The sequence below is a fragment of the Eucyclogobius newberryi genome, unplaced genomic scaffold, assembly GCF_026437365.1.
Source record: "Eucyclogobius newberryi isolate DKJ021-1_F unplaced genomic scaffold, fEucNew1.0.hap1 SCAF_13, whole genome shotgun sequence".
NCBI classification, from domain to species: Eukaryota; Metazoa; Chordata; class Actinopteri; order Gobiiformes; family Gobiidae; genus Eucyclogobius; species Eucyclogobius newberryi.
In genome coordinates this window covers 2,035,504-2,060,152 of record NW_027315757.1, presented here as the reverse complement: position 1 = coordinate 2,060,152, position 24,649 = coordinate 2,035,504, and the positions used below count along the sequence as shown (strand labels likewise).

General features: G+C 45.1%; 1 protein-coding gene across 1 annotated transcript in view; it reads right to left on the bottom strand.

The window, feature by feature from the left end:
* The window catches only part of smg1 (SMG1 nonsense mediated mRNA decay associated PI3K related kinase), a 185,572-nt gene that overhangs the window by 95,072 nt on the left and 65,851 nt on the right, over positions 1–24,649 (bottom strand). Inside the window, exons 14-18 of the mRNA XM_072442335.1 lie at positions 23,853–23,983; positions 18,525–18,689; positions 13,936–14,054; positions 12,582–12,669; positions 1,023–1,124 (exon numbers count right to left, since the gene is read on the bottom strand). Of these exons, the coding sequence (XP_072298436.1) occupies positions 1,023–1,124; positions 12,582–12,669; positions 13,936–14,054; positions 18,525–18,689; positions 23,853–23,983 (605 nt within the window). The remainder of the gene's footprint in view (positions 1–1,022; positions 1,125–12,581; positions 12,670–13,935; positions 14,055–18,524; positions 18,690–23,852; positions 23,984–24,649) is intronic.

The window sequence follows — 24,649 nt, the reverse complement described above, 5'->3', positions numbered from 1 at the left end:
GCTGCTGTCAGACTTTATAACAAAAACTGTTAGTACTGAACACTCGCAATACTGACCTAACCTAATACTGATGTGCAATTCTGTCATATGTGCAATTACTGTGAAATTCATGTGCAATTACTGTGAAATTCATGTGCAATCTATGTGCTGTCGTGACACATATTCATGTGCAATTACTGTCGTGATCACATGCAATGGTATTTATGTATTTATTTATTTATTTGTCTATGGGAGTTTTTATTTATTTATAGGAGATCTTCTACTGAAAGTGTTTTTCAGACTTCCTATAAGTGATCTGTTCTTCTGTATCTATCTCTGTATCTACCTGCGTTGCACCAATGAAATTTCCCCATGTGGGACAATAAAGGAATATCTTATCTTATCTTATATGCAATATCTCATATTATTCATCATCATTGTAAACAGTCCAAACCCGTGCAAAAGTGCAAACTAAAACTGTTTTACATGTGGTGACGACCACTTTATCTCCATGAAAAGCGCTCCTTTGGGCCAAGTCACTCAGTAATGCATGTTCCATGCATGGAAACATTATTTGTTTAGAGGGCCAGGAACACACACTGGGCAGAGCCTACTCAAATAACTGACAGTACAAAAGTCAATCAAATATCCAACTGTATGATTCACAGACAAATTTGTTTTGTTTTTCCCCATTAAAAACACATGTAACTCTTGCTCCATCTGAATCCATAAACCTCATCAACACAACAGTTTTAGAGCCTGTGCATAGTCCTGATCACAATTATTCCATTACTAAAATAGTTAACAATTTCTATTTTCAAACCTTAAAATAGTTTTGCTTTAATAAGGTCTTATTTATAAAATATATTCTTGTCTGTATAGTCCAGATAATGATTACATACACTAATAAAAATGATTACCTTTGTTTTTTGGTGTCAGCTTGTCATGATCAGTTAATTATTGTTGCAGCCCTACTAATCATGCACAAGGACATGCACCAGTCAAATGTGTTTGAGTGGATGAGAATACGGGTGGAGCCTCACCTGAGGGCCACGTCCAGGGGCAAGCTCTTGAGCAGTTTGCTGTAGGCCTGTCTGACCCGCACGGCGGAGTGCACCAGCTGAACCCTGCACACGTCCACACACCTGCAACACACACAACACACACAACTCAGATACAACACTAACCATCCTATGCACTCATGTTCTATATCATTCCAAATCTGTCATGTTTCCAAAAGTGCAGTACTACATACTGTGATTTCAATAGAAAAACTGGGATTAACTTCATAACATCACAAAATATGGAAAATCCATTTACAGTAACAGCAGATCAAAAGAACTATTCCACCTGGTTTGAGCGTCAGTCATTGGCTTGTGTTCCGGCAGGTGAGTTTGAAGAAACTAACACTCTCAGATCATTGGGATTCAGACCTTTTAACATTGGATTTGAATGAATTTGGACCTTTATTAGGATATTATGACAGACACTTTTCACGAAAGCAAATTACTTTTTGTTTTTGGTTTCACTGGACAAACACTCAGAAATGTATTGTGTAATATTTCTGTAGATAAAATGTAAGCTATGAACTTGGAGAATGGGAATAATATCAGTTTGCATAAGTTTGATGAAAACGGTCTCATTTGAAGAAGTCTACAGCTCTTGCTCCAGAAGTAAGTAAGTACATTTTATTTGCATAGCACCTTTCAGAGACAGAAGTCAGAGTGCTTCACACAAACACAGAAGAGGAAGAGCATGTTCTCTCCGTGGCAGCATCTGCCTCTCATTTTAGAGACGAGGAGAGGGCACCATCCTTCCATGGTTCTGGGGATGTTTTGTGAGTGGCTCAGTCGATAGCCCCACAGGATGTCCTGCTTAAAGCCCTGGGGCTTCTTGGTGGAGATTCCGCAGCCTGAGCAGCCCGGCTCTGCCAGTGCCTTTTTCAGGTGAAGACGTGCTCCTACGCCTTTGGTCGTGCCTCCGTCCACAGAGTATCTTAAGATAAGAGATGCATGCCTGTTGGAAAGATCTGAGCACTTTTTCGAGGCTCTCGTCCAGCAGACGTGTTCTGGCCGCCATGCATAATCCATCAGCAGCCGGTCTGGATCGCATGCCTGCTGTCGAACCTGCTATTGCGTCTCTCATTGTCTCACCCGAGGAAGCCTTACGCCAGGATGTTAGATGTCCTCTGTCCCAATGTCGAGTGACTGACAAATTGGTAACCAAGGCATATAATTCTAGTGCGCGGGCTGGTTGCTTAGGCAATTCACTGGCTCACGTGATGATTCCACACTTCAAGGGGGTGATGCCGTTGATTCTGCTGCTACTGTTTTGTGACAGCGCTACAGCCTTTTGCATTTATAACGAGGGAAGTTTTGTCTTTCCTTGTTTAAGCCCGTCGGCAGATTTGGCCCGCTCAGTCTCTCCTCACTGAGGTGATGACCCAGGACCCTTCGCAGTGTACCCGTGCAACCGGGAGAGTCGTTTGGCTCCACTGCCATGGAAGCATTGGAACGGACTGCTCTCGCTCGACAGACCAGGCAGCAACTTTCTGTTTCTGACCTCAACAGAGCTGGGCCCTCCCCTTGGTCTGTGAGACGCCAGATTGCTGGCTCCAATTTTCAGCCACCTTCAAGAAGCTGGTCTGGTGGGGTGCGCCACTCTTCAAATGGTCCCGACAAAGGATTTCACGGTGCTCCACGCCAACGGGACACCAGCCAAGACCTTCAGGTGCTGGTCACCGCCCCCCACGGGCTCCTAGCTGCCGGGGGGAACGCAATTGAAACATTGAGGCCGGCCGGCAGATATTTTTCCGCTTAGCCACTGTGGTGCTCATGCATCGGACCCATGGGCGGTTGCCACGCTGACTTAAGGGTATAGACTGCAATCCCGACGCAGGCCACACATGTCCCACGTCAAGCCGGGTCAAGATGACGATGATCAGAGACCCGGCAAATGCTGAAGCATTGGCCCAGGAGCCATCTGCCCTCCTGGCCAAAGGTGCCATCCAGGCAGTAGATCATCTGTTGAAACCCGGAGGCTACTACTCCACGTATATCCTAGTGCCCAAAAAGACAGGCGGGTTTTGTCCCATTTTAGATCTGAGGGGACTCAACCATTTCCTGAAGGTGTTGCCATTCCACACGATCACCACAGGAGAGGTTCATCAGTCACTCACGGACAGGGAGTGGTTCACGTCTGTAGATCTCAAAGAGGTCTACTTCCATGTGCCCATTGCACCTCAACATGGGCAGTTTCTCAGGTTTGCCTATCTAGGCAGTGATTGGCAATTCCGGGTGCTCCCATTCGGACTCTCCCTTTCACCTTTGCAGGCCAACAGACTGAAAGTCCTACCATATCGGGACCACTCAAACCACATCAATGTTTTGGAGCTGCGTGCTGTTCATCTGGCTCAGGCATATTCTGCCACACCTGAGAGGGAAACCCATTCTGGTTCGGTTGGACAACACCTCCATGGTTTAGCACATCAACCATCAGGGAGGTGTCAGATCGGCTCGGCTCCCCGAGGTGTCTCGTGTTGAGAACTGTTGAGATGGGCTGCGCCTCATCGGTCCACCCCGAGAGCCGTGTATCTGCCGGGAGGCAGTAATTCCGTTGCAGACTTTCTTTCACGGCAACAACCCGTTCCGGAAGTGGTCCCTCCACCTTGAGGTGGTGCACACGATTTGGGGACTTTTTGGGCAGGCGCAAGTGGACTTGTTCACCTCAGAAGAGTCAACCCACTGCTAGCTATGGTTCTCCCTCGCAAGGGCGCCGGGAAGGATGCGCCGGCCCACGCGTGGCATCAGGTCCTTCTATACACATTTCCTCCACTTCCACTGATTTGGCCGACCCTATAGAGCAGTGGTTCCCAAACTACGGCCCGCCAAGCTTGTCCAAGTTATATTAAAATATATATATTTTTTTGCCGTAGGCTTTATTAGACAGTAGATGGAATGAGAAAGAAAGGAAGGGGAATGATGAGAGAGAAAGGAGGACATGCAGCAAATGTCGGAGTCGGGATTCAAACTCGCGATACTGTGGCCGTTCATTTTACCTTTCACCTGTAATGCCCACATTTCCCCAAGAGATGGCACTGTTCCCTCTAAGCTGCGCCTGCGCAGCTGCGCACTGCTCGCACATAAGATCTATGGCGCGCAGAAAATAAAATTCACCACAAACGGCCACTAGGGCCCATCAAGCAGGAAGCACAAAGTGTTTGACACACTGTAGAAGACTCTTGTGGACAGTAGGACACTGTCCAGGGGACACGTCGTGTTCTCTACATTTTTAGTTTCAAATCGCTGTGTGTTTTATTACAATCAGAATCATATTTACTGAGAAATTAGCCTTTTTAGTCCGGCAGAGCGGACCCGTTCAACAGACACTGGTGAGTCACTATTGTGTAAATGAGACTTTCTTGGCCAGACCTGACTCACGAGTCAAAAGACACATGTGCATCATTATCTGGAGCATATTTCTGTGTAAATATCTCATGTCACAACGTAACGCGCTCAGGAGCAGATGATCCAGATGTGAAGACTCAGGTAAATCAGCCACACAGAGTCATCAAGGACAAAGGGGACAGAGGGGACACTAGAGACAGCTGTGATTTGTTCTAAAGCAGGACTAAAGCGGACTGAGAGTGCGCCGCGTGCGTCACGAGACCCTGGTGTAAAATACGCATCACTACTGATGCGTGAGCATAAAGTCACAGCAAGAAGCAAACCAAGCATCAACATGGACAAAGTGTCCAACCACTGGAGACGTGAGAAGGACAGACGTGCAACAACAGTCAAAATGTTTGACTATTCTAGTGACATTAAGATTTTTTATTTATGGATATGAATCATTTATGGGTAGAAGAACGGCTTATTAAAAAACGGTCCAACACTCTTAAACTTAACGACTTTTATGCTTCACTGAACGAGTTTTCCAAACCGCCGGAGGACGCACAGAAGATGCTGGTCTTGTTTGGCTCGACCTGCATATGTGTGACATTCAGTGTCATGAACATGAACAAACGTCACAGATCTAGCTTCACTGACCAACACCAAAGGATCGATTCTGAGAATGGCCACAACAAAACTTACTTTGATGCACTGGCATCAACACTGTTCCCACTGAAATAGAAGGTCAATTTTCCTGCTGTGTTTATTCAACTGAAATGTAATTAAATGAATCCTTATTTAATGCATTTGGAAAACAATTTGTACGTTGAGCCTTGCATTTGTTGCTTTGTTACAAGTTACAGGTCAAATCTTGTGTGTAATTTATAGTAATTCATTAGTTCACACAAACACACCATATTTTCCTGGCCCCGCCCCTCGGCCAAATTTTAGAACCCAATGTGGCCCTCAGGTCAAAAAGTTTGGGGACCACTGCTATAGAGGGTTCCCCAAGAGGGTCACAGGCTATTGCTGATAGCCGGCACAGCCGTGGTTTCAGTTGCTGTACAATCTGATACGACCCTCCGTGGCCTCTTCCGGCCAGGAGAGATCTATATCCAAATCCTCAACGTCTCCGGCTGTGGGTTTGGCCCTTGGCGAGTCCGAGCCACAGCTAACTGGCCTTGCCGATGCGGTTAAACAAATGCTTATGAATACCAGGGCTGCCTCCACTCATCAGCAGTATGGGAACAAGTGGAACCTGTTTTCCCAGTGGTGTTCTGCCCACGGTGAAGATCCGTTGTCCTGTTCAGTGCCTCTTATCCTGGAGTTTCTCCAATCTCTCCTTGATGTCCCTGTCGACCCTGAAAATATATGTTGCTACCATATCTTGTTATCATGGTTTGGTCAACAACTGTACCGTGTTGAGCCATAAATTGGTTTCACTTTTTCTACGCAGAGCTCGTAGTTTGCGGCCCTCGGTTGCGCCACGCGCTCCAATGTGGGACTTTGGACCCTTGGCAGAGGCGGACATCAAATGGCTTTCCTGTAAAACTGCATTCTTGTTGGCCAGTGTCTCTGCAAAAAGGGTTAGTGAGTTGCATGCCCTTTCGGTCAGTCCCACACTTCTCAGCTGGAGCTCGGATGACTCCGGTGTCACCTTATGGCCGAATCAGATGTTTCTGCCCAAGGTGTTGTCCAGCGCTCATTGCAACTAGGGATGTGTACCGCTACGACGGACCGGATCTGGACTCATTAAAAATCTACCACTCACATTCTATATCCTTTACGTTCTAGAATCTAAACTATCTGAAACTTTCCATAGATCGCGAAATTCGCGCTAGAAAAGACGTAAACTCTGACATCGCTGTCAATGGCGCGGAGCATCAGCGACGCACGCGTCTTCCGCGCGGCAGAAGTTGAAGCCGGCGCAATGAGTTTAAAGACGCGAGAGACCGAACATTGAAGCGGCAGCTGTAAGAGAGCTGACTTTATTTGAACCGTCTTATGGCCGTTCCACACCGCCGCGGCCGAAGCGTCCAGTTTACATTCAAAGTCTATGGTAAACGCGCGTCGAGCACCTCGTGCGTTATCCGAGTGCGTCACCGCTTGTGCCGCTCCGTACGTTAGTTTAAGACGTTAAAGGAGCGGGTTGTGCTTTGGTTTGGGTGTAAATATTGTAACTTCTCGCTCAGGTCAGTAATGCAGGTTTAGTGCTCACAAGTTGTCACTTTATTTCTTGAACAGAGTTGGTTACTGTTGGCCGTAACCATGGTGATGGAACAGGAACATCAAAAACCACCTGGTCTCCTGAGCCGCTCTTAGCTCCGCCCCAGAGACCGCGCACGCGCACTAGAGACGAGGGTCGCTACAATATGAATAAAATAACTGTATTATGTTGTGATGTAGCATTTATTTCAGTGGGTTAATGTGCAATATACATATTTATACATCTAAGTAAATACTAAGTCAAAGTAATATTGTTTAATTGCTAGATTCATTAATTGGAGCTTATATTTTGTGATAGTATTTGTATTCTACAGTTGTTAAATATGGTCTTGTGTTTAATGCTGTTAATATGATGTATTGTGTGTAGTGTAAAATGTTTTCATATTCTATTTTTGATACTGCTAAGTTGTAGTAGAAAAAGCTTCAGTTGTAGTCATCTGGACTCAGTTAGAAAAAATAGACGTTTCGACTCTCATCCAAGAGTCATTGTCAATAAAAAAATTTAGATCGAGAACTCCGATATTAATCGGAGTTGTTTGTTTCAACAGAAACTCCCCCCTTGTATCTACCGAGCCTATTCAGAATTTTAATGGCCTATTAGAATCCTCTTTGTCTTTGTGAGACCCTGGCTCAACCACCCTGAGTACCTGATTAGCATCTAAATGTCCTTGTCCTGGTCCTCTACCTTTCCAGGGGTTCAGTAACCCATTATAGATACCAGTGATTGTTCCACGATCAGAGGAGAGGACGGGAAACTCCAAATAGAAGTATATAGGAAACCTACACACACGGACCAGTATCTGCTCTTTGGTTCCAACCACCCACTACAGCACAAGCTGGGTGTGATCAGAACCTTACAACACAGAGCTCAAGGTGTGCCCACCAGCTCAGAGGGCAAGAAGAAAGAGGAAAAACATGTCCGAAGGCTCTCAACAGAGTGAAGAGAACCAGAAGCAGGACAAAAGGGAAACTGAACAGAGAAGGAAGGGTGTTTCTATCCCTTATGTGTCTGGCCTGTCGGAAAAACTGCAGAGAATTTTTAGACAACACGAAGTCCCTGTTTATTTTAAACCAGGAAACACTTTAAGACAAAAACTGGTTCACCCTAAGGACAAGTTGCCGACTCAAAAACAGAGCAATGTAGTTTATTCGATCCAATGCAGTGAAGAAAGCTGTAAAGAACGTTACATAGGTGAGACGAAACAGCCTCTACACAAGAGGCTTTATCAGCACAGAGGAAATACAAGTTCAGGACCTCAGAGTGCCGTGCATCTCCATCTTGAAGCCTCTAATCACTCGTTTGAAGACGGTGAGGTGAAGGTTTTAAGCAGGAGAAAAGATGGTTTGAAAGAGGAGTCAAGGAAGCTATTTTTGTTAAAAAAGAAAGACCTTCTTTAAACAGAAATGGAGGGCTCAGATTCTATCTTCCTGGTATCTATAATGGTATACTGAACCCCTGGAAATGTAGAGGACCAGGACCAGGACATTTAAATGCTAATCAGGTCCTCAGGGTGGTTGAGCCAGGGTCTCACAAAGACAAAGAGGATTCTAATAGCCCATTAAAATTCTGAATAGGCTCGGTAGATACAAGGGGGGAGTTTCTGTTGAAACAAACAACTCCGATTAATATCGGAGTTCTCGATCTAAATTTTTTTATTGACAATGACTCTTGGATGAGAGTCGAAACGTCTATTTTTTCAAACTGAGTCCAGATGACTACAACTGAAGCTTTTTCCACTATGGAACACGCCTGGACGAATGAGGGATTACACCGACATACTGCTAAGTTGATTGATTTATAGTGGTTCTAGTTGACTGTTATGATAGTTTTAAGTTTTTTACATGACTTTGATGCCAATGGATCTGCAAAATTAAAGAGTGGAAATGTATCTAAAGCATTAAACTTTAAGTGTGGAGAACAGCCCAGTCAAACCAGTAATACACTTACAAACATAGTATCAGCTGAAACAGCTGCTCCAATACCAATATTCAACATGCTCTTGTTCGGAAGTTGTTCGTCATAAGGCGCTGGTACAGCTGGCAGCCCGGTGTAAACGCTCTCTCTTCTTTCTCACACTTATTGTGCTTTATCTCCTATATTTTGTAAATATAGTTAGTATATTTTTTCTATTTTACTGTACGATAGGGACACGCGCTGGAATAGTTTTTTAATTCAACTGTTTTTGACTTTTTTCGGCTGGATTTGAGCGTTTTTCGTTGCGTTCGTTGTGTTGTTGTGACGTGAGCTAGCTCCGAGCGAGCCCACCAGCCCCCCCCCCCCGCGCCCTCCGGCCGCGCTAAAGTACGGCGTGTCCACGTTTATATACACGTTTATATGAAAGAGGAACTTCACGAACGATCGGGACACGCACTGGAATCGCTTTAAATTAACTTATTTTGACTTTTTTCGGCTGGATTTGAGCGTTTTTCGTTGTGTTGTTGTGATGTGAGCTAGCTCCGAGCGACCCCCCTCCCTCCCCTGGGCAGCTCGGACCACAACCTTGTACATCTGAGGCCTGTGTATGAACCCATCGTGCGCAGGCAGCCTGTGGTGTCCCGTGAGGTGAGGATGTGGTCTGCGGAGAGCGAGGAGGCTCTGAGGGACTGCTTCAGCACCACTGTCTGGACTGAGCTTTATGACCCACATGGGGAGGACATCAACACCATCACAGAGTGCATCACGGACTACATCAACTTCTGTTTTGAGAACATTGTTCCCTCCCGGACGGTGCGGTGTTTTCCAAACAACAAGCCATGGATTAACCGTGAACTGAAGGCTCTGCTGAAGGAGAAGAAGAGAGCCTTCAGGTCAGGGAACAAGGAGGAGCTGAGGACTGTGCAGAAGGAGCTGAGGAGGAAGATCAGGCAGGCTGAGGCCGGCTACAAGAGGAGGATGGAGGAGCAGCTGCAGCAAAAGAACATTCAGGGAGTGTGGAGGAGCCTGAAAACCATCTCGGGCTTCAAAATCCCCCCTGCCCAGACAGAGGGGGATCTACAGTGGGTGAATGATTTAAATGCTCACTTCTTGAGGTTTGATCGATCACCCGTCCCTCCCCCTGCACAGCTGCATGCTCCCTCTTCCACAGCTGGACAATGCCCTGCATCTGTTCCTGGACCATCAGCTCCCCACTTCACCTGGACTCACCCATCCCCCCAGCACACGGTCCCCCTGCCAACCACTGACTGTCACAGCAGCACAGGTGAGGAGTGAGCTGAAGAGGATTAAAGTGAGGAAGGCAGCAGGACCTGATGGCATCAGCCCCAGGCTCCTTAAGTCCTGCAGATGAACTGTGTGGAGTTATGGAGCATGTCTTCAACATGAACCTGAAGCTGAGGGTGGTACCACAGGTCTGGAAGACCTCCTGTCTGGTACCTGTGCCCAAGACACCGCGCCCCAAAGACCTCAACAGCTTCAGGCCAGTGGCTCTCACGTCCCACCTGATGAAGACACTGGAGCTGGTCCTGGACCACCTCCGCTCCACCGTGAGCTCAGCCATGGACCCGCTGCAGTTTGCATATCGGTCTGGCATCGGAGTGGAGGACGCCGTCATCTCCCTGCTGCACCGCTCTCTCTCTCACCTGGAAAAGCCTGGCAGCTCTGTGAGGATTCTGTTCTTCGATCTTTCTAGCGCCTTCAACACCATCAGGTCCTGAGGGACAAGCTGGAGACGGCTGGTGTGGAGTATGACCTGGCAGAGTGGATCCTGGACTACCTCACAGACCGACCCCAGTTTGTGAGAGCCCGGAACTGTGTGTCTGACACTCGGACCTGCAGTGTGGGGGCGCCCCAGGGCACTGTCCTCGCGCCCTTTCTCTTCACCCTTTACACTGCAGACTTCAGACATGACACGGACAGCTGTGTCCTGCAGAAGTTCTCTGACGACTCTGCCATCATCGGACTCATCACGGACGACGATGACGCGGAATACAGAGGACTGGCGCAGGACTTTGTGGACTGGTGTCAGCGGAACCACCTCCTCATCAACGCGGGGAAGACCAAGGAGATGGTGGTGGATTTCCGCAGACGCCACCCCACTGTCCCCTCACCAGTGAACATCCAGGGACGGGACATTGAGAGAGTGACTCATACAAGTACCTGGTGTTCATCTGAACCACAAACTGGACTGGACTCATAACACAGACGCACTGTACAGGAAGAGCCAGAGTCGGCTCTACCTCCTGAGGAGACTCAGGTCTTTTGGAGTGACAGGGCCACTCCTGAAGACCTTCTACGACTCTGTGGTGGCATCAGCCCTCCTGTACGGTGTGGCCTGCTGGAGCAGCAACATCACAGAGAGGGAGAGGAAGAGGCTGGACAGAGTCATCAAGAAGTCCAGCTCCGTCCTGGGCTGTGCTCTGGACTCGGTGCAGGAGGTGGGGGACAGAAGGGTCCTGGCTAGATTCACATCTATGCTGGACCATGAGTGTCACCCCCTGCAGGACACTCTGTCCCCTGCAGGACACTCTGTCCCCTGCAGGACACTCTGTCCGCTCTGGAGAGCAGCTTCAGTGAGAGACTAATCCACCCTCGATGTGTGAAGGAAAGGTTCCGTAGGTCTTTCCTTCCTGCTGCTGTCAGACTTTATAACAAAAACTGTTAGTACTGAACACTCGCAATACTGACCTAACCTAATACTGATGTGCAATTCTGTCATATGTGCAATTACTGTGAAATTCATGTGCAATCTATGTGCTGTCGTGACACATATTCATGTGCAATTACTGTCGGGATCACAGGCAATGGTATTTATGTATTTATTTATTTATTTATTTATTTGTCTATGGGAGTTTTTATTTATTTATAGGAGATCTTCTACTGAAAGTGTTTTTCAGACTTCCTATAAGTGATCTGTTCTTCTGGATCTACCTCTGGATCTACCTGCATTGCACCAATGAAATTTCCCCATGTGGGACAATAAAGGAATATCTTATCATATCTTATCTTCTAGTAAAACACATGAATGTGTGTTAGCTCTTAGTTCGTAGCTTGTGATTTGTAAGTTGTAACTTCTGTTAATAAACAATGAATAAACCAGATAAATTGAGTTTATTTCAGTCTGCAGTTAAACCTTGTGTTTGATAGTCGTCCTTGTTCATGTGTCTTCAATTTAATTGAGCCAAGTGTCTTGTGTTATGCTGTTATAACATTATGCAAAAATGGCCTGAGTTCAGCCGGACTCATTAGGTCCGGACCTGAACCTGAACCTCTGGATTCGAATCCGGACTTGAACCTGAACGTGGGTTTAGGTTTGCATCCCTAATTGCAACCGGCCTTTGACTTTGGCTCGGTATGCACCTACAGTTGGAGAAGGCAGGGACAGGCTCCTGTCGTTGTGCCCAGTGAGGGCATTGAAAGTCTACATTGTGGCGACATCAGGTATTGCAAGGCGTTCAGGCCAGCTGTTGGTTTGTTACGTTGGTGCCAAGAAGGGCTGTCCTGTGTCCAGACAGCCTTTTTCACATTGGGTGGTTGATGTGATTCACCATGCTTACGGCATGGCAGGACTCTGAGGTGTGTTGCGTGAGCGCTCATTCCACCAGAGGCATCTCCACTTCCTGGGCCACCAAGAAGGGTGTTCCATTGGGAACTATGTTTGAAAACATTACAATGAAATGCATTGTGGGTAATGTACTTTTCTGAAGTCCACATTGCTCCACACTTGCTGGAGAGAATGCACACGTCAACGGCTCATCACGACCGTGCATTTTAAGTGCGCAAGTGCGGATATTGGGAGGGGGACAATGAGCCTTTACTGGCAGTCTAGAAAATCATATTCATGGAAACCGCCCATGATGATGGTAATCATGGATTCCGCATGCAATCTGACCAATCAGTGTCAGTTAGAACAGTTTAGTAACTGCTTGGCCAGGTCCCAGTCAAGCAGGGCTGCTGGAAACGCCCCAAACCATGGCCAAGTAGAATAGAGCAGAGGAGACTAGAGTAGGGCCAAGCAAGTCTGGGGGTCAGAAGAGTGTGCTCCTTACCTCTGCATGAGCTCGGGGGACAGAGCTGACGAGAGCACCTGGAGCGCCGTGCAGGTCTGCAGACTGAGGCTCTGGTCTTCATTCAGAGCTGCACCACAAACACACACACACACAAACACACACAGGTTACACACATATGGACTCACGTGGCCAGGAATGGAATTTACCTGTGTAGGGTTAGGGTTAGGGTTAGGGCTAACCCATCTTGTGATAAAACAACTCTTAAATACAAGTGACAACATTAGTGTCTATATGACAGGTTAGAATAATCATCTACACTCAATTATATTTCAGACTATATTACAGATTTGTCCACAGTTTGAAATTTTTCATAAAGTTTATAAATGTAATTCCTGGTTGGACATGACACAAATATGACCACAACTGTTACCTAGCAACAATACTGAAAACAAGGGCCAAAATCCATGTAAATTAGGCAACATTGATGATCTGACAAACAATAATACTGTTGAATAGTTTAATATAAACTGTCAGAAAATTATCTGTTGAATATTTAAAAATAAAGAACATTGAGTCAGTTACAGTGATGAAAATAAGTATTTGCACACCCTGTGACCCAACTGTTAACTGTAAAAGTATGTTGGGTAATGATAACCCATAGTAAATATGAACAGACAGACACTTTATTCTAAAGAATAAAGTATTTTCAGAAGCCATTGTGAGTGTCTGCATTCTTGCCCCTGGGGGCGCGGCGCCGGGCCGTGTGGATCCACGGGTCCCCCTTTCTTGGGTTAAAAGTTAGGTTATTTTGAGTGTCTCAATGTCGCTTGACGCTTTTTTCTTAAACGTCTTTCCTCCCAGTCTGTAGAAATGTAAATGTATGTATATACTATTATGGAATAGATTAAAAAAATGGGTATACTGGCATTCTCTAGGGTTCATCTCCGTCCAAATGTCAATCAATCCTATATTCTTCAATAAGACACTTATAAGAAGAACTTATTTATTGTTCCTCCAGTGCCTCTTGAGTTCGACACAATTCCAGTCTGCTCCACAGATCAGGGTTCCCTCAGAGTGGTTCACAATCAGGTCTATGACATCAGTATAGAAAGTGATATCGCCCCCTGGTGGAGCAGACACTATTCCCCTTTTCATCGGTCTTCAGGAGCAGTGTTAGCATTAGCATCATTAGCATGTGAGAGATTCAGCTTTCTGCTGAGGTTATGCTCTGTCAGCTTTGACAGTCTAGTTCCTAAAGTGTTACCCTCCTTTTTCCCCACTGCTTGGTCATTTATCTGTGTCTTTGGGTTTTGTGGGTGAAAGATGTTTAAGGCACGGTGTAGTGCCACCGTCTACAACAGAGCCATAACCATGTGCGTGCAGGAGTGTGTACCGTTGGTCAGCAGCCCTCTGCAGAAGCGAGTGAAGGAGGGCAAGCTGAACAGAGGGCTGTAAGTGTCACACTTTCTCATGAGCACACAGATCTCCTGAGCCCAGGTCAGCAGCAGCCTCCTGAAACACACACCACACACATTTTAAGGATGACAGGACTAAACAGCTTTTTGACACTTGCATTTAAAAGAATAATAGAGGATTTTTCGACTATTTGACAACTCAAGTTTTTTAAATGTAAGATAAGATATTCCTTTATTGTTCCACATGGGGAAATTTCATTAGTGCAACGCAGGAAGATCCAGAGGTAGATACAGAAGAAAAGAACAGATCACTTATAGGAAGTCTGAAAAACACTTTCAGTAGAAGATCTCCTATAAATAAATAAAAACTCCCCTAGACAAATAAATAAATAAATACATAAATACCATTGCATGTGATCACGACAGTAAATGTCAGTGCATGCGCACCCCCCACCCTCTTGTTCTTTCCAAGAGGCCGCCTCCCACTAAACCTCGTGCAGAAGCAGGAAACCGCTCCGCTGCTGCACGTGTGTTTGTTTAGTAGTGCGACTGATCACATCATCTCTCGTCTCCACAGATTTCAATTTCTTCTGAGTCTTTCTCTGTGTCATGTTTGTCCTGTAACTGAAGGAACTCACTAAACACACCGTCATATCAACCACGCATGTGCAGCCAGGGAAACGTGCTGCTATGGGAACCAGGCTGCAGGTGTGCAAATCGGCGAAAAATCCTCTATTATTCCTTTAAATGAAAATAAATGAAGTCCACCGGGGTAAAATAAATATTCTTAAATGGACACGCGTTATGCAAAATATTCTTGTATTGCTGACGTTACCACACCAAAAACACACCTGGAGTAGCATTTAGCTTCATTCAGGCTAGTTTGAGGAATCCTGGATAGAAAGTCTTCTCCTCTCCTGATTGTCAAACACTGCTAAGCTAAGAGCACTGCAGCTTGTGCCATCGCAGAGGTAAAAACTCGGGGCTGGGAGGAGTTTGAGATTGGCCTCAAAGAAATTTTGCCAAACTATCCAACGCCTCAGGAGGGGGAAGCAGTGCTTCGTCGTCGGACGGTGCAGGGAATACTTTGAGGATCTCCTTAATCCCACCGTCACGTCTTCTGAAGAGGAAGAAGAGACTGAGGACTCAGAGACATGTCCATCATCCAAGCTGAAGTCACTGAGGTTGTTGCCTCCTCGGTGGCTCCGGGGGTGGATGAGATCTTCCCTGAGGACCTAAAGTCTCTGGATGTTGTAGGACTGTTTTGGCTGACACGTTTCTAGGCTCATGGAGTTCGGAGCCGGTTTTGCAGAGATCAGAGTTTTGAAAGTACAAAAAAATATGAATTTGTATTTTTGTATTTTTTTATAGCCGCTCAAAAACAGGGAGCCCCGAGTGTCCCGAAAGTGACACTCAAGTTTTCAAGCTCTGTGTGATTAAAAAACATGGCGTTTTAAAATTTCATGGGACCGACCCCAATAAAGCCAGAAATATTGAAGTTTGAAAAAAAAAAGAAAATGCTAAAAAGGACCCTAAAGTGTTCTGAGGGTTAACATGTGCTCGCTTTTCAGTGTTTTAATCAGAAACAATAATTGTCATATATATTTTGGGCTTTATCTCCCGCCACTACACTCACATATGTGACGGAGCAGCGTAAATGCCGGTACATGTCAGCCTCGGTGAAACTGAGATGAACAGTGTTTTAGGTGATTTTCGTTTTTTTGCATTATGTGAAAGTTGAAGTTATAAAGGAGCCCCTCCCCCTCCGTGCTTCAGATAACAGTATTCATTACCTTAAAAGTACACATTAAGCTGTTAAAAATGGGCAGTTTTCGTGTGCCGCGCGGGGGGCGTTACCCTTTTTTCAGCAGCGTACTGTTGATCTTTTTCCACCAATCAGCTGCGAACCACATGGCTACAGCTCCGTGTCCTCCGTGTCCTCCTCTCATGGACTCTCTCAGAGACATTATTCATTCTCCAGACTTTCTCCAGAGCGTATGATTCCCTGGACTACATTGCAACGGAACTGAGGTACTTTTACTCTAAAGTATTGCTTTAACACTGTGTTTTAAGGTGGTTTCGTGATGTCACTTGCCTCGGCACCGGAGCAGACATGGAGCAATGCTAAGCTAACATGCTGCTTCAGTGCACTCTACGTTATAAATACGGGCTTGAATTTAATGTGACCACTTTCTGAACAATTAACATCACGTAGTCTCTTGAAACTAGCTGTTTGGCATGGTATAATGTCTGCAGGCATGCTTTGTGTGTGTTTTATGGTGCTTTGCGTTAGTTTTCGTGGCTAAACCTGTGTTTAGCTCCGGGCTGTGGGGCTAAGTTGGAAGCTAAACTTTGCAATCAACCTGTTATTGGGTTATTTTTCTGCGTTTTGTCTGTAAAAATTATATACTTATGCAGTATTTCTTGACCCGTAGGTTGTGTGGGTTGTGCTTTATGTGTGTTTTGCGTTAGTTTTTGTGGCTAAACCTGTGTTTAGCTCCGGGCTGTGGGGCTAGCTCCGAATAGAAAAAAAAACTACAACTCCCGATACCACTTCTGGTCACGTGGCTTACGTACGTCGCAGTCACGCACGCACTGCGTCACTCGAACCAATCACGCGCTTGCCTGGCCATTATCAGCTTCCTGTGTGTCTCTCCGTGCACGGTGTTAGGAGAGACAACAGGACGGCTGAACCAAAACACCCGCTTTTAAACTCGAGTGTATGTTCATAGACGCCTTATCAACCGCTGCCGATGCTGGATTTTTAGAGCGCAGGAAAGTCTGTCTGAATTGTCTGTCTGTGTTTTCTTGTTGTTGTGCTACGTATTGATTTGATTGTTGATATATATATATATATATATATATATATATATATTCATTACCCGTACCAACCGGTTATTTATCTTAACAAAAGGTATTTATATAATGTATTTATACAACAATAATTAACATCACGTAGTCTCTTGAAACTAGCTGTTTTAGGATGGTATGTCTGTATCTTCGTGTTTTTTACTGTTTTTACTGTTTTGTTTCCCTTTTCAGAATTGGCGCTCACTGCTGGAGTTTATCAAAAACTATGCAGAAGTCCATTCCATTACAGCTTCGACTTTGCACAGCAGGTACTATTTATTACACATCTTTTACTTAACTTCACTTTATTAAATGTACAATAACGTGTAAATGCAGAGTAGCAATTATAGATTGCTATAGATATTAGTATTATTTTGTCTTACGCTAGCTGTTTTTATTTTATCTTTATTTTCCCCTCCATTCCTTATTGAGAAATGAGAGGTTCTGTCTATAGGAGATTTTGTTCATAAGAGTTCTTCTATTAAGAGTATTTTTTTAAACTTCCTGTAAGTTATCTGTCCTTTTCCTCTGTATCAACCTGCGTTGCAACAACTGACCCCGCGCGCAGAGGCGCGCCGACCCCGCGCAGAGGCGCACAGAGCGACTTTTCAGAACAGAGCGACGCGCGCGCAGCTTACAAAGATCAAGAGTCATCAGCACTTCAGGTATTTAGATTGAAACTCTCACATTGTGTTTATATCGAAATTGTTGGTTAATGATGATGGTGTTTTATGTGAAATAATTAGCCATTTCTTAAATGTCCTGTTATTTGTTTACAGCTTTGATGCCAAGAGACCAGGTGTGGTGCAAAAAGTCACTGTGAAGCAGAACCTGTGGAATTTCAGCTACTACGCAATTCAGCCGTTCTGCCTCCAGTCGACAATCTCCATGTCCTGGTCCCACCTGGACTGAACATTGACAGGCAGACCTATCTGCATGAAAAAATCAGGCCTTTCTGTGCTGACGAGGCAAAAGACATCACATGCCCAGCTCCAAGAGTCACAGCACAGAAGAGGATGCGGCTGTGATCTCTGATGTAATTGGACTCTGATGGTGTACATATCATATCTATTATCTCATTAATTAATACATTTTTATGATGTACATATCACCACTTCCTATTGCACTCCATAACTTTATACCTTTATATTTCATTATGTACATATCATGCCGTTTAGTGCTCAGTGTTCTGCTGTTTGTGTTGCACTGAATCACCTGTGAATTATGTTTATCCACAAATGACAATAAACCCTGTTCTGATTCTGATTCTTTGATTATAAAAGGCCCTGAATAGCATCAAAGTATTTCCATTTCAATATAGTAACTTCTGATTCTGATTCAAGTCCAGTTCACATCAATAACAACACTCCTCTTGAGTCTTGAGTGACAGCTGTAAGGGGAGGTGGTGTCAGTGTGACAGGGGGGAGGGTTTATCTCAATGAGATGCAAATGAGCCCCGCCCCCTGTGACTCTGGGCTCACTCAGGTGAGAATCTTTAGAGGCCGTTTTCTCAGTGAAAGGTTTTGAGAGTTGTATACATTCAAATGACCACAACTTACTCAAATATGATCAGATCTACATGAGTGAGACATCATTGTAAAGCTTTGAATTCACACTTTCAGAATCTGTGAATAACTCAGAATGTCTCCGGGTAGACATGTAACTGGATTGGCCACGGTCAGACACATATAAGCCGTGGTACAGAAAACACACAGACCTGGACTCTGAGTAGAGCTGCTGCTCCTTCATCAGCAGCGCTCCCAGCAGGTTGAGCACAGTGCTGAAGTGCTTCTTTGTGGCCGTGGTCACCGTGCTGATGACCGCTCCATCAAACAGAGAGGGGGACGATGATGACAGGCTGGACGAGATGAAGTGGTCGTGTCTGGTCAACAAAACAATCAGAAAGATTCAGCTCCAAATCACATTTGGCGGGAAAAGGAACCTTGTGAGCAGACAGCCGCTGGCAAAAGATAACAACACTGTTAACAACTACTAGCTTGACAATTTAGTTATGAATCTCGAAGGGCACAAAGTACATCGCCCTGTTTACTGAAAGGTTAACGAGGCAGCGGAGAACAGTGCAGTGGTTTACAGCCCAGAAGAAAGCAGACTTGTTTTTTTTCCAGTAAAGTAACTTTAAACACTTGGGTTAGGGTTAGGGTAGGGGTCTTCAAACCTAAAATTTTAAAATACAACATAATGATGCGCGGGTGTTGTAGTTTAGGACTACAGTGGCTTGATAACGTTTTGTACCCTCTAAGGGTGTCATAGTTTAGAACTACTTAGGACCTACTCTCCTTGTTCAGATGTGTTGTTGGTTGGCCATGTCTTGGTAGGTTTGTAGTTGTGCCATACTCTTTCCATCCATTGCTTTAAACGTCTCCACATCTGTCCCCCTGAGCTGACTGGTGTGTTCTTTGGTGTCATGACGACGTTACCTCCCCAACATTTTCTTTAAAGACTTAAGGCCTTCACGGAACAACTGCATTTATACTTTAGATTAGATTACACACAGACTCTTTCAGGTCAACATTCAATCTTTCAGCAATAATCAGCCTCTGACAGCAACTGTCCACTCAGGGAAAAGAGGCGGGATAATTTTGCATGCTGGACTTCATTATTTATCTGTAAAACCATGTACTATTATCCTTTCACTTCATAATTGTGGGCCACTTTGTGTTGCTCTTTACCACATTTTTTTAATTTAAGTTTGTGGTCATGATGTGACGTTCTTTTGTTTAAACAATTAGTTCTTGGACCGCAAAAGGCATTTAGATATTTTAACTCCGTTTTAACCAGATGAAGTTTAAAGTCCATATGACACATTAGATTTTCAGTAAAATAAAAGGGATTATTATTAATTAAGATTTTACCAAATATTTTGCCTGTTTTCTCCAATTTGGCATTTTTTTATGTCACTTCCTGGTTTGACATGGTAAGCAAACATGAAAGAGGTAATTCCACAACTGTTACCAAGCAACCAGACTGTAAACAAGGGCCAAAAAACATTTCTATCATAAAATAATAGTAATGATTTCACAATTACACCTGACAACACGTGGAATGGCGCTTTGACGTCATAGGTGAAGTTATTCCAATGTATTCCAACATTCTATTGTAAGCATGCAGTAGTAACAAACCTACTTTAGATTCATTTTGTATTCACCTGCCCAAGGACTCCAGATGGAAAAAAGCAGTACAGTGAGGAAAGTAAGGATTCACCCTGAGATTTTGCAAGTTCTCCCACTTGGAAATTGAGGGGTCTAAAATGTTCACCGTAGGTGCATTTGCACTGTGAGACAGAATAATAAAATAATCCAGTTAGTATGTTATTGCTGTAAATAAGTATTTGAACACCTGAGAAAATCAGTGTTAATATTTGGTACAGGAGCCTACAATTACAGAGGTCATGATGTTTCCTCCCCCAAAGCATGATGTTTCCTCCCCTAAAGCATGATGTTTCCTCCCCTAAAGCGTGATGTTTCCTCCCCTAAAGCATGATGTTTCCTCCCCTAAAGCATGATGTTTCCTCCCCCAAAGCATGATGTTTCCTCCCCTAAAGCGTGATGTTTCCTCCCCTAAAGCGTGATGTTTCCTCCCCCAAAGCGTGATGTTTCCTCCCCTAAAGCATGATGTTTCCTCCCCTAAAGCATGATGTTTCCTCCCCCAAAGCATGATGTTTCCTCCCCTAAAGCATGATGTTTCCTCCCCTAAAGCATGATGTTTCCTCCCCCAAAGCATGATGTTTCCTCCCCTAAAGCATGATGTTTCCTCCCCCAAAGCGTGATGTTTCCTCCCCCAAAGCATGATGTTTCCTCCCCTAAAGCATGATGTTTCCTCCCCTAAAGCATGATGTTTCCTCCCCTAAAGCATGATGTTTCCTCCCCCAAAGCATGATGTTTCCTCCCCCAAAGCGTGATGTTTCCTCCCCCAAAGCGTGATGTTTCCTCCCCTAAAGCGTGATGTTTCCTCCCCCAAAGCGTGATGTTTCCTCCCCTAAAGCATGATGTTTCCTCCCCTAAAGCATGATGTTTCCTCCCCTAAAGCATGATGTTTCCTCCCCTAAAGCATGATGTTTCCTCCCCCAAAGCATGATGTTTCCTCCCCTAAAGCATGATGTTTCCTCCCCTAAAGCATGATGTTTCCTCCCCTAAAGCATGATGTTTCCTCCCCTAAAGCGTGATGTTTCCTCCCCTAAAGCGTGATGTTTCCTCCCCCAAAGCGTGATGTTTCCTCCCCCAAAGCGTGATGTTTCCTCCCCCAAAGCGTGATGTTTCCTCCCCTAAAGCGTGATGTTTCCTCCCCCAAAGCGTGATGTTTCCTCCCCCAAAGCGTGATGTTTCCTCCCATAAAGCGTGATGTTTCCTCCCCTAAAGCATGATGTTTCCTCCCCCAAAGCATGATGTTTCCTCCCCTAAAGCATGATGTTTCCTCCCCTAAAGCATGATGTTTCCTCCCCCAAAGCATGATGTTTCCTCCCCCAAAGCATGATGTTTCCTCCCCTAAAGCATGATGTTTCCTCCCCTAAAGCATGATGTTTCCTCCCCCAAAGCATGATGTTTCCTCCCCTAAAGCATGATGTTTCCTCCCCTAAAGCATGATGTTTCCTCCCCCAAAGCATGATGTTTCCTCCCCTAAAGCATGATGTTTCCTCCCCTAAAGCATGATGTTTCCTCCCCTAAAGCATGATGTTTCCTCCCCTAAAGCATGATGTTTCCTCCCCCAAAGCATGATGTTTCCTCCCCTAAAGCATGATGTTTCCTCCCCTAAAGCATGATGTTTCCTCCCCTAAAGCATGATGTTTCCTCCCCTAAAGCATGATGTTTCCTCCCCCAAAGCATGATGTTTCCTCCCCTAAAGCATGATGTTTCCTCCCCTAAAGCATGATGTTTCCTCCCCTAAAGCATGATGTTTCCTCCCCCAAAGCATGATGTTTCCTCCCCTAAAGCATGATGTTTCCTCCCCTAAAGCATGATGTTTCCTCCCCTAAAGCATGATGTTTCCTCCCCTAAAGCATGATGTTTCCTCCCCCAAAGCCTGATGTTTCCTCCCCTAAAGCATGATGTTTCCTCCCCTAAAGCATGATGTTTCCTCCCCTAAAGCATGATGTTTCCTCCCCCAAAGCATGATGTTTCCTCCCCTAAAGCATGATGTTTCCTCCCCTAAAGCATGATGTTTCCTCCCCTAAAGCATGATGTTTCCTCCCCCAAAGCATGATGTTTCCTCCCCCAAAGCATGATGTTTCCTCCCCTAAAGCATGATGTTTCCTCCCCTAAAGCATGATGTTTCCTCCCCCAAAGCCTGATGTTTCCTCCCCTAAAGCATGATGTTTCCTCCCCTAAAGCATGTTTCCTCCCCTAAAGCATGATGTTTCCTCCCCTAAAGCATGATGTTTCCTCCCCTAAAGCATGATGTTTCCTCCCCTAAAGCATGATGTTTCCTCCCCTAAAGCATGATGTTTCCTCCCCTAAAGCATGATGTTTCCTCCCCTAAAGCATGATGTTTCCTCCCCCAAAGCATGATGTTTCCTCCCCTAAAGCATGATGTTTCCTCCCCTAAAGCATGATGTTTCCTCCCCTAAAGCATGATGTTTCCTCCCCCAAAGCATGATGTTTCCTCCCCTAAAGCATGATGTTTCCTCCCCTAAAGCATGATGTTTCCTCCCCTAAAGCATGATGTTTCCTCCCCTAAAGCATGATGTTTCCTCCCCCAAAGCCTGATGTTTCCTCCCCTAAAGCATGATGTTTCCTCCCCTAAAGCATGATGTTTCCTCCCCCAAAGCATGATGTTTCCTCCCCCAAAGCATGATGTTTCCTCCCCTAAAGCATGATGTTTCCTCCCCTAAAGCATGATGTTTCCTCCCCCATGCTTCACAGTAGGGGTGGTGTTCTTGGGGTGGTGTTCTTGGGATGGTGTTCTTGGGATGGTGTTCTTGGGATGGTCCTCATCCTTCTTCCTCCAAACACGGCGAGTGGAGTTTATACCAAAATGTTCTATTTTGGTCTCATCTGACCATGCAGCTAACAAGCTCAAACAGATGCAACTAATTAAGATCAATGAGTGGAGCAGAGGTGGAGGCAAAATTGCAGCAAATAAAATACACAAATAAGATAAAACGTAATTTCCGGATGTTTTACATTCAGTCTCTTAGTGGAAATGACCCTATGATGAAAATTTCAGACCCGTCCATAATTTCTAAGTGGGAGAACTTGCAAATACCCATTTTCCTCACTCTAGGTACATCTTTTCTCATGTAAGATGAATTAACTTGTACGTGGTCCCTGAAAAATCAAGACTACCAGTAAACTAAATCAAACCAAACTAACAGTGATTTCAGAAAGAAACAAGTCTGACACAATTCCAGTTATATTTTTGATGAGGGAACAATGGTAGAACACGGTTAAAGGTCCCATATCATGCAAAATCGACTTTTCAGAGCTTAACCTTCGTACAGTGCTATTGGTGCCTCATATATGAGCCCAAAGTGTTTGTTTTGATTGATTCCTGCAGTCTTTAGCTAGAGAACAGTCTCTATCCTTCCCCTCAGATGAGCAGAGGGATGAGGACTACTCACCACACGCTTCTCTGTTCAGCCCATCCTCCAGAAAGCACTCTGTACCTGTAACACGCACCCCTCACTTGAGATGAACCGCGACTATTTAGGCAGAGTTAGCTTCAAACGCTACTTCTTTTGTTCGAACGCTGCTGCTGACATGTGATGCTGTGTCATGCGCCGTGTCCCGGAGCACGCCTCGGCCTGTTTACACCCCCACCATCTCCACACTACGTCATAGGGTGGGGCGAGACGCAAGCTCACACTGAGACTACGTCACTATTGCTCTTTGCGAGACTAAGCCGTCTGCATTTCCGGGTTTGTGAGCGGGGTCCAAGATATGGGTGATATTTCAAAACTATTATGTTATGGGTCTTGCTTAAACTTATGAGCAACACTTATTATTATCAAATATATCCCTGAGGGTAGACTATGGGTAAAATGGCATGATATGGGATCTTTAAGAGACATTAAAAGTATAAGAAGGCTCACCGGGTGCAGTGCGAGTAGAGGGTGTAGAGCACAGCGTACTGAACCGCAGGGTAAAATACAGCTAGCTCTGAGTGCACCAGCAGCAGGTCCTGACTGAGCAGCGCAAACACGGTCGGAGACAGCGCCCACATCTGCAACATGGAGAAGTTTGTGAACCATGGTCAAATACAGTTTTTTATTTTTGTTTTTTTCAAATTTAAAACAAAAAAAAACCAAAACAACAAAGCCAGAGAGAGAGAACAGACATCAGACACGAATCAATCAAAACTACAACACAACTGAACCCAAACAAATGTCCCACTTTGCCCACAGTCCGTCAAATGTGTCGTTTCAAATGAGTTCGAATATGATTTTTTCCATTTTACGCATGTCCATTATAATATTAGTCCAGTCCTTGATTGTCGGTGCAGTTTGTGTCATCCATCTTTTTTTAAGAGCCTTTTTCGCTGCTTCCGGAGAGAGCTGCTGGTTGTGTCCATAGCAGGAGTCCTGAGGCCCAAATACAGAGTCCTGAGGCCCAAATACAGAGTCCTGAGGCCCAAATACAGAGTCCTGAGGCCCAAATACAGAGTCCTGAGGCCCGAATACAGAGTCCTGAGGCCCAAATACAGAGTCCTGAGGCCCAAATACAGAGTCCTGAGGCCCGAATACAGAGTCCTGAGGCCCAAATACAGAGTCCTGAGGCCCAAATACAGAGTCCTGAGGCCCAAATACAGAGTCCTGAGGCCCAAATACAGAGTCCTGAGGCCCAAATACAGAGTCCCAAGGCCCGAATACAGAGTCCTGAGGCCCAAATA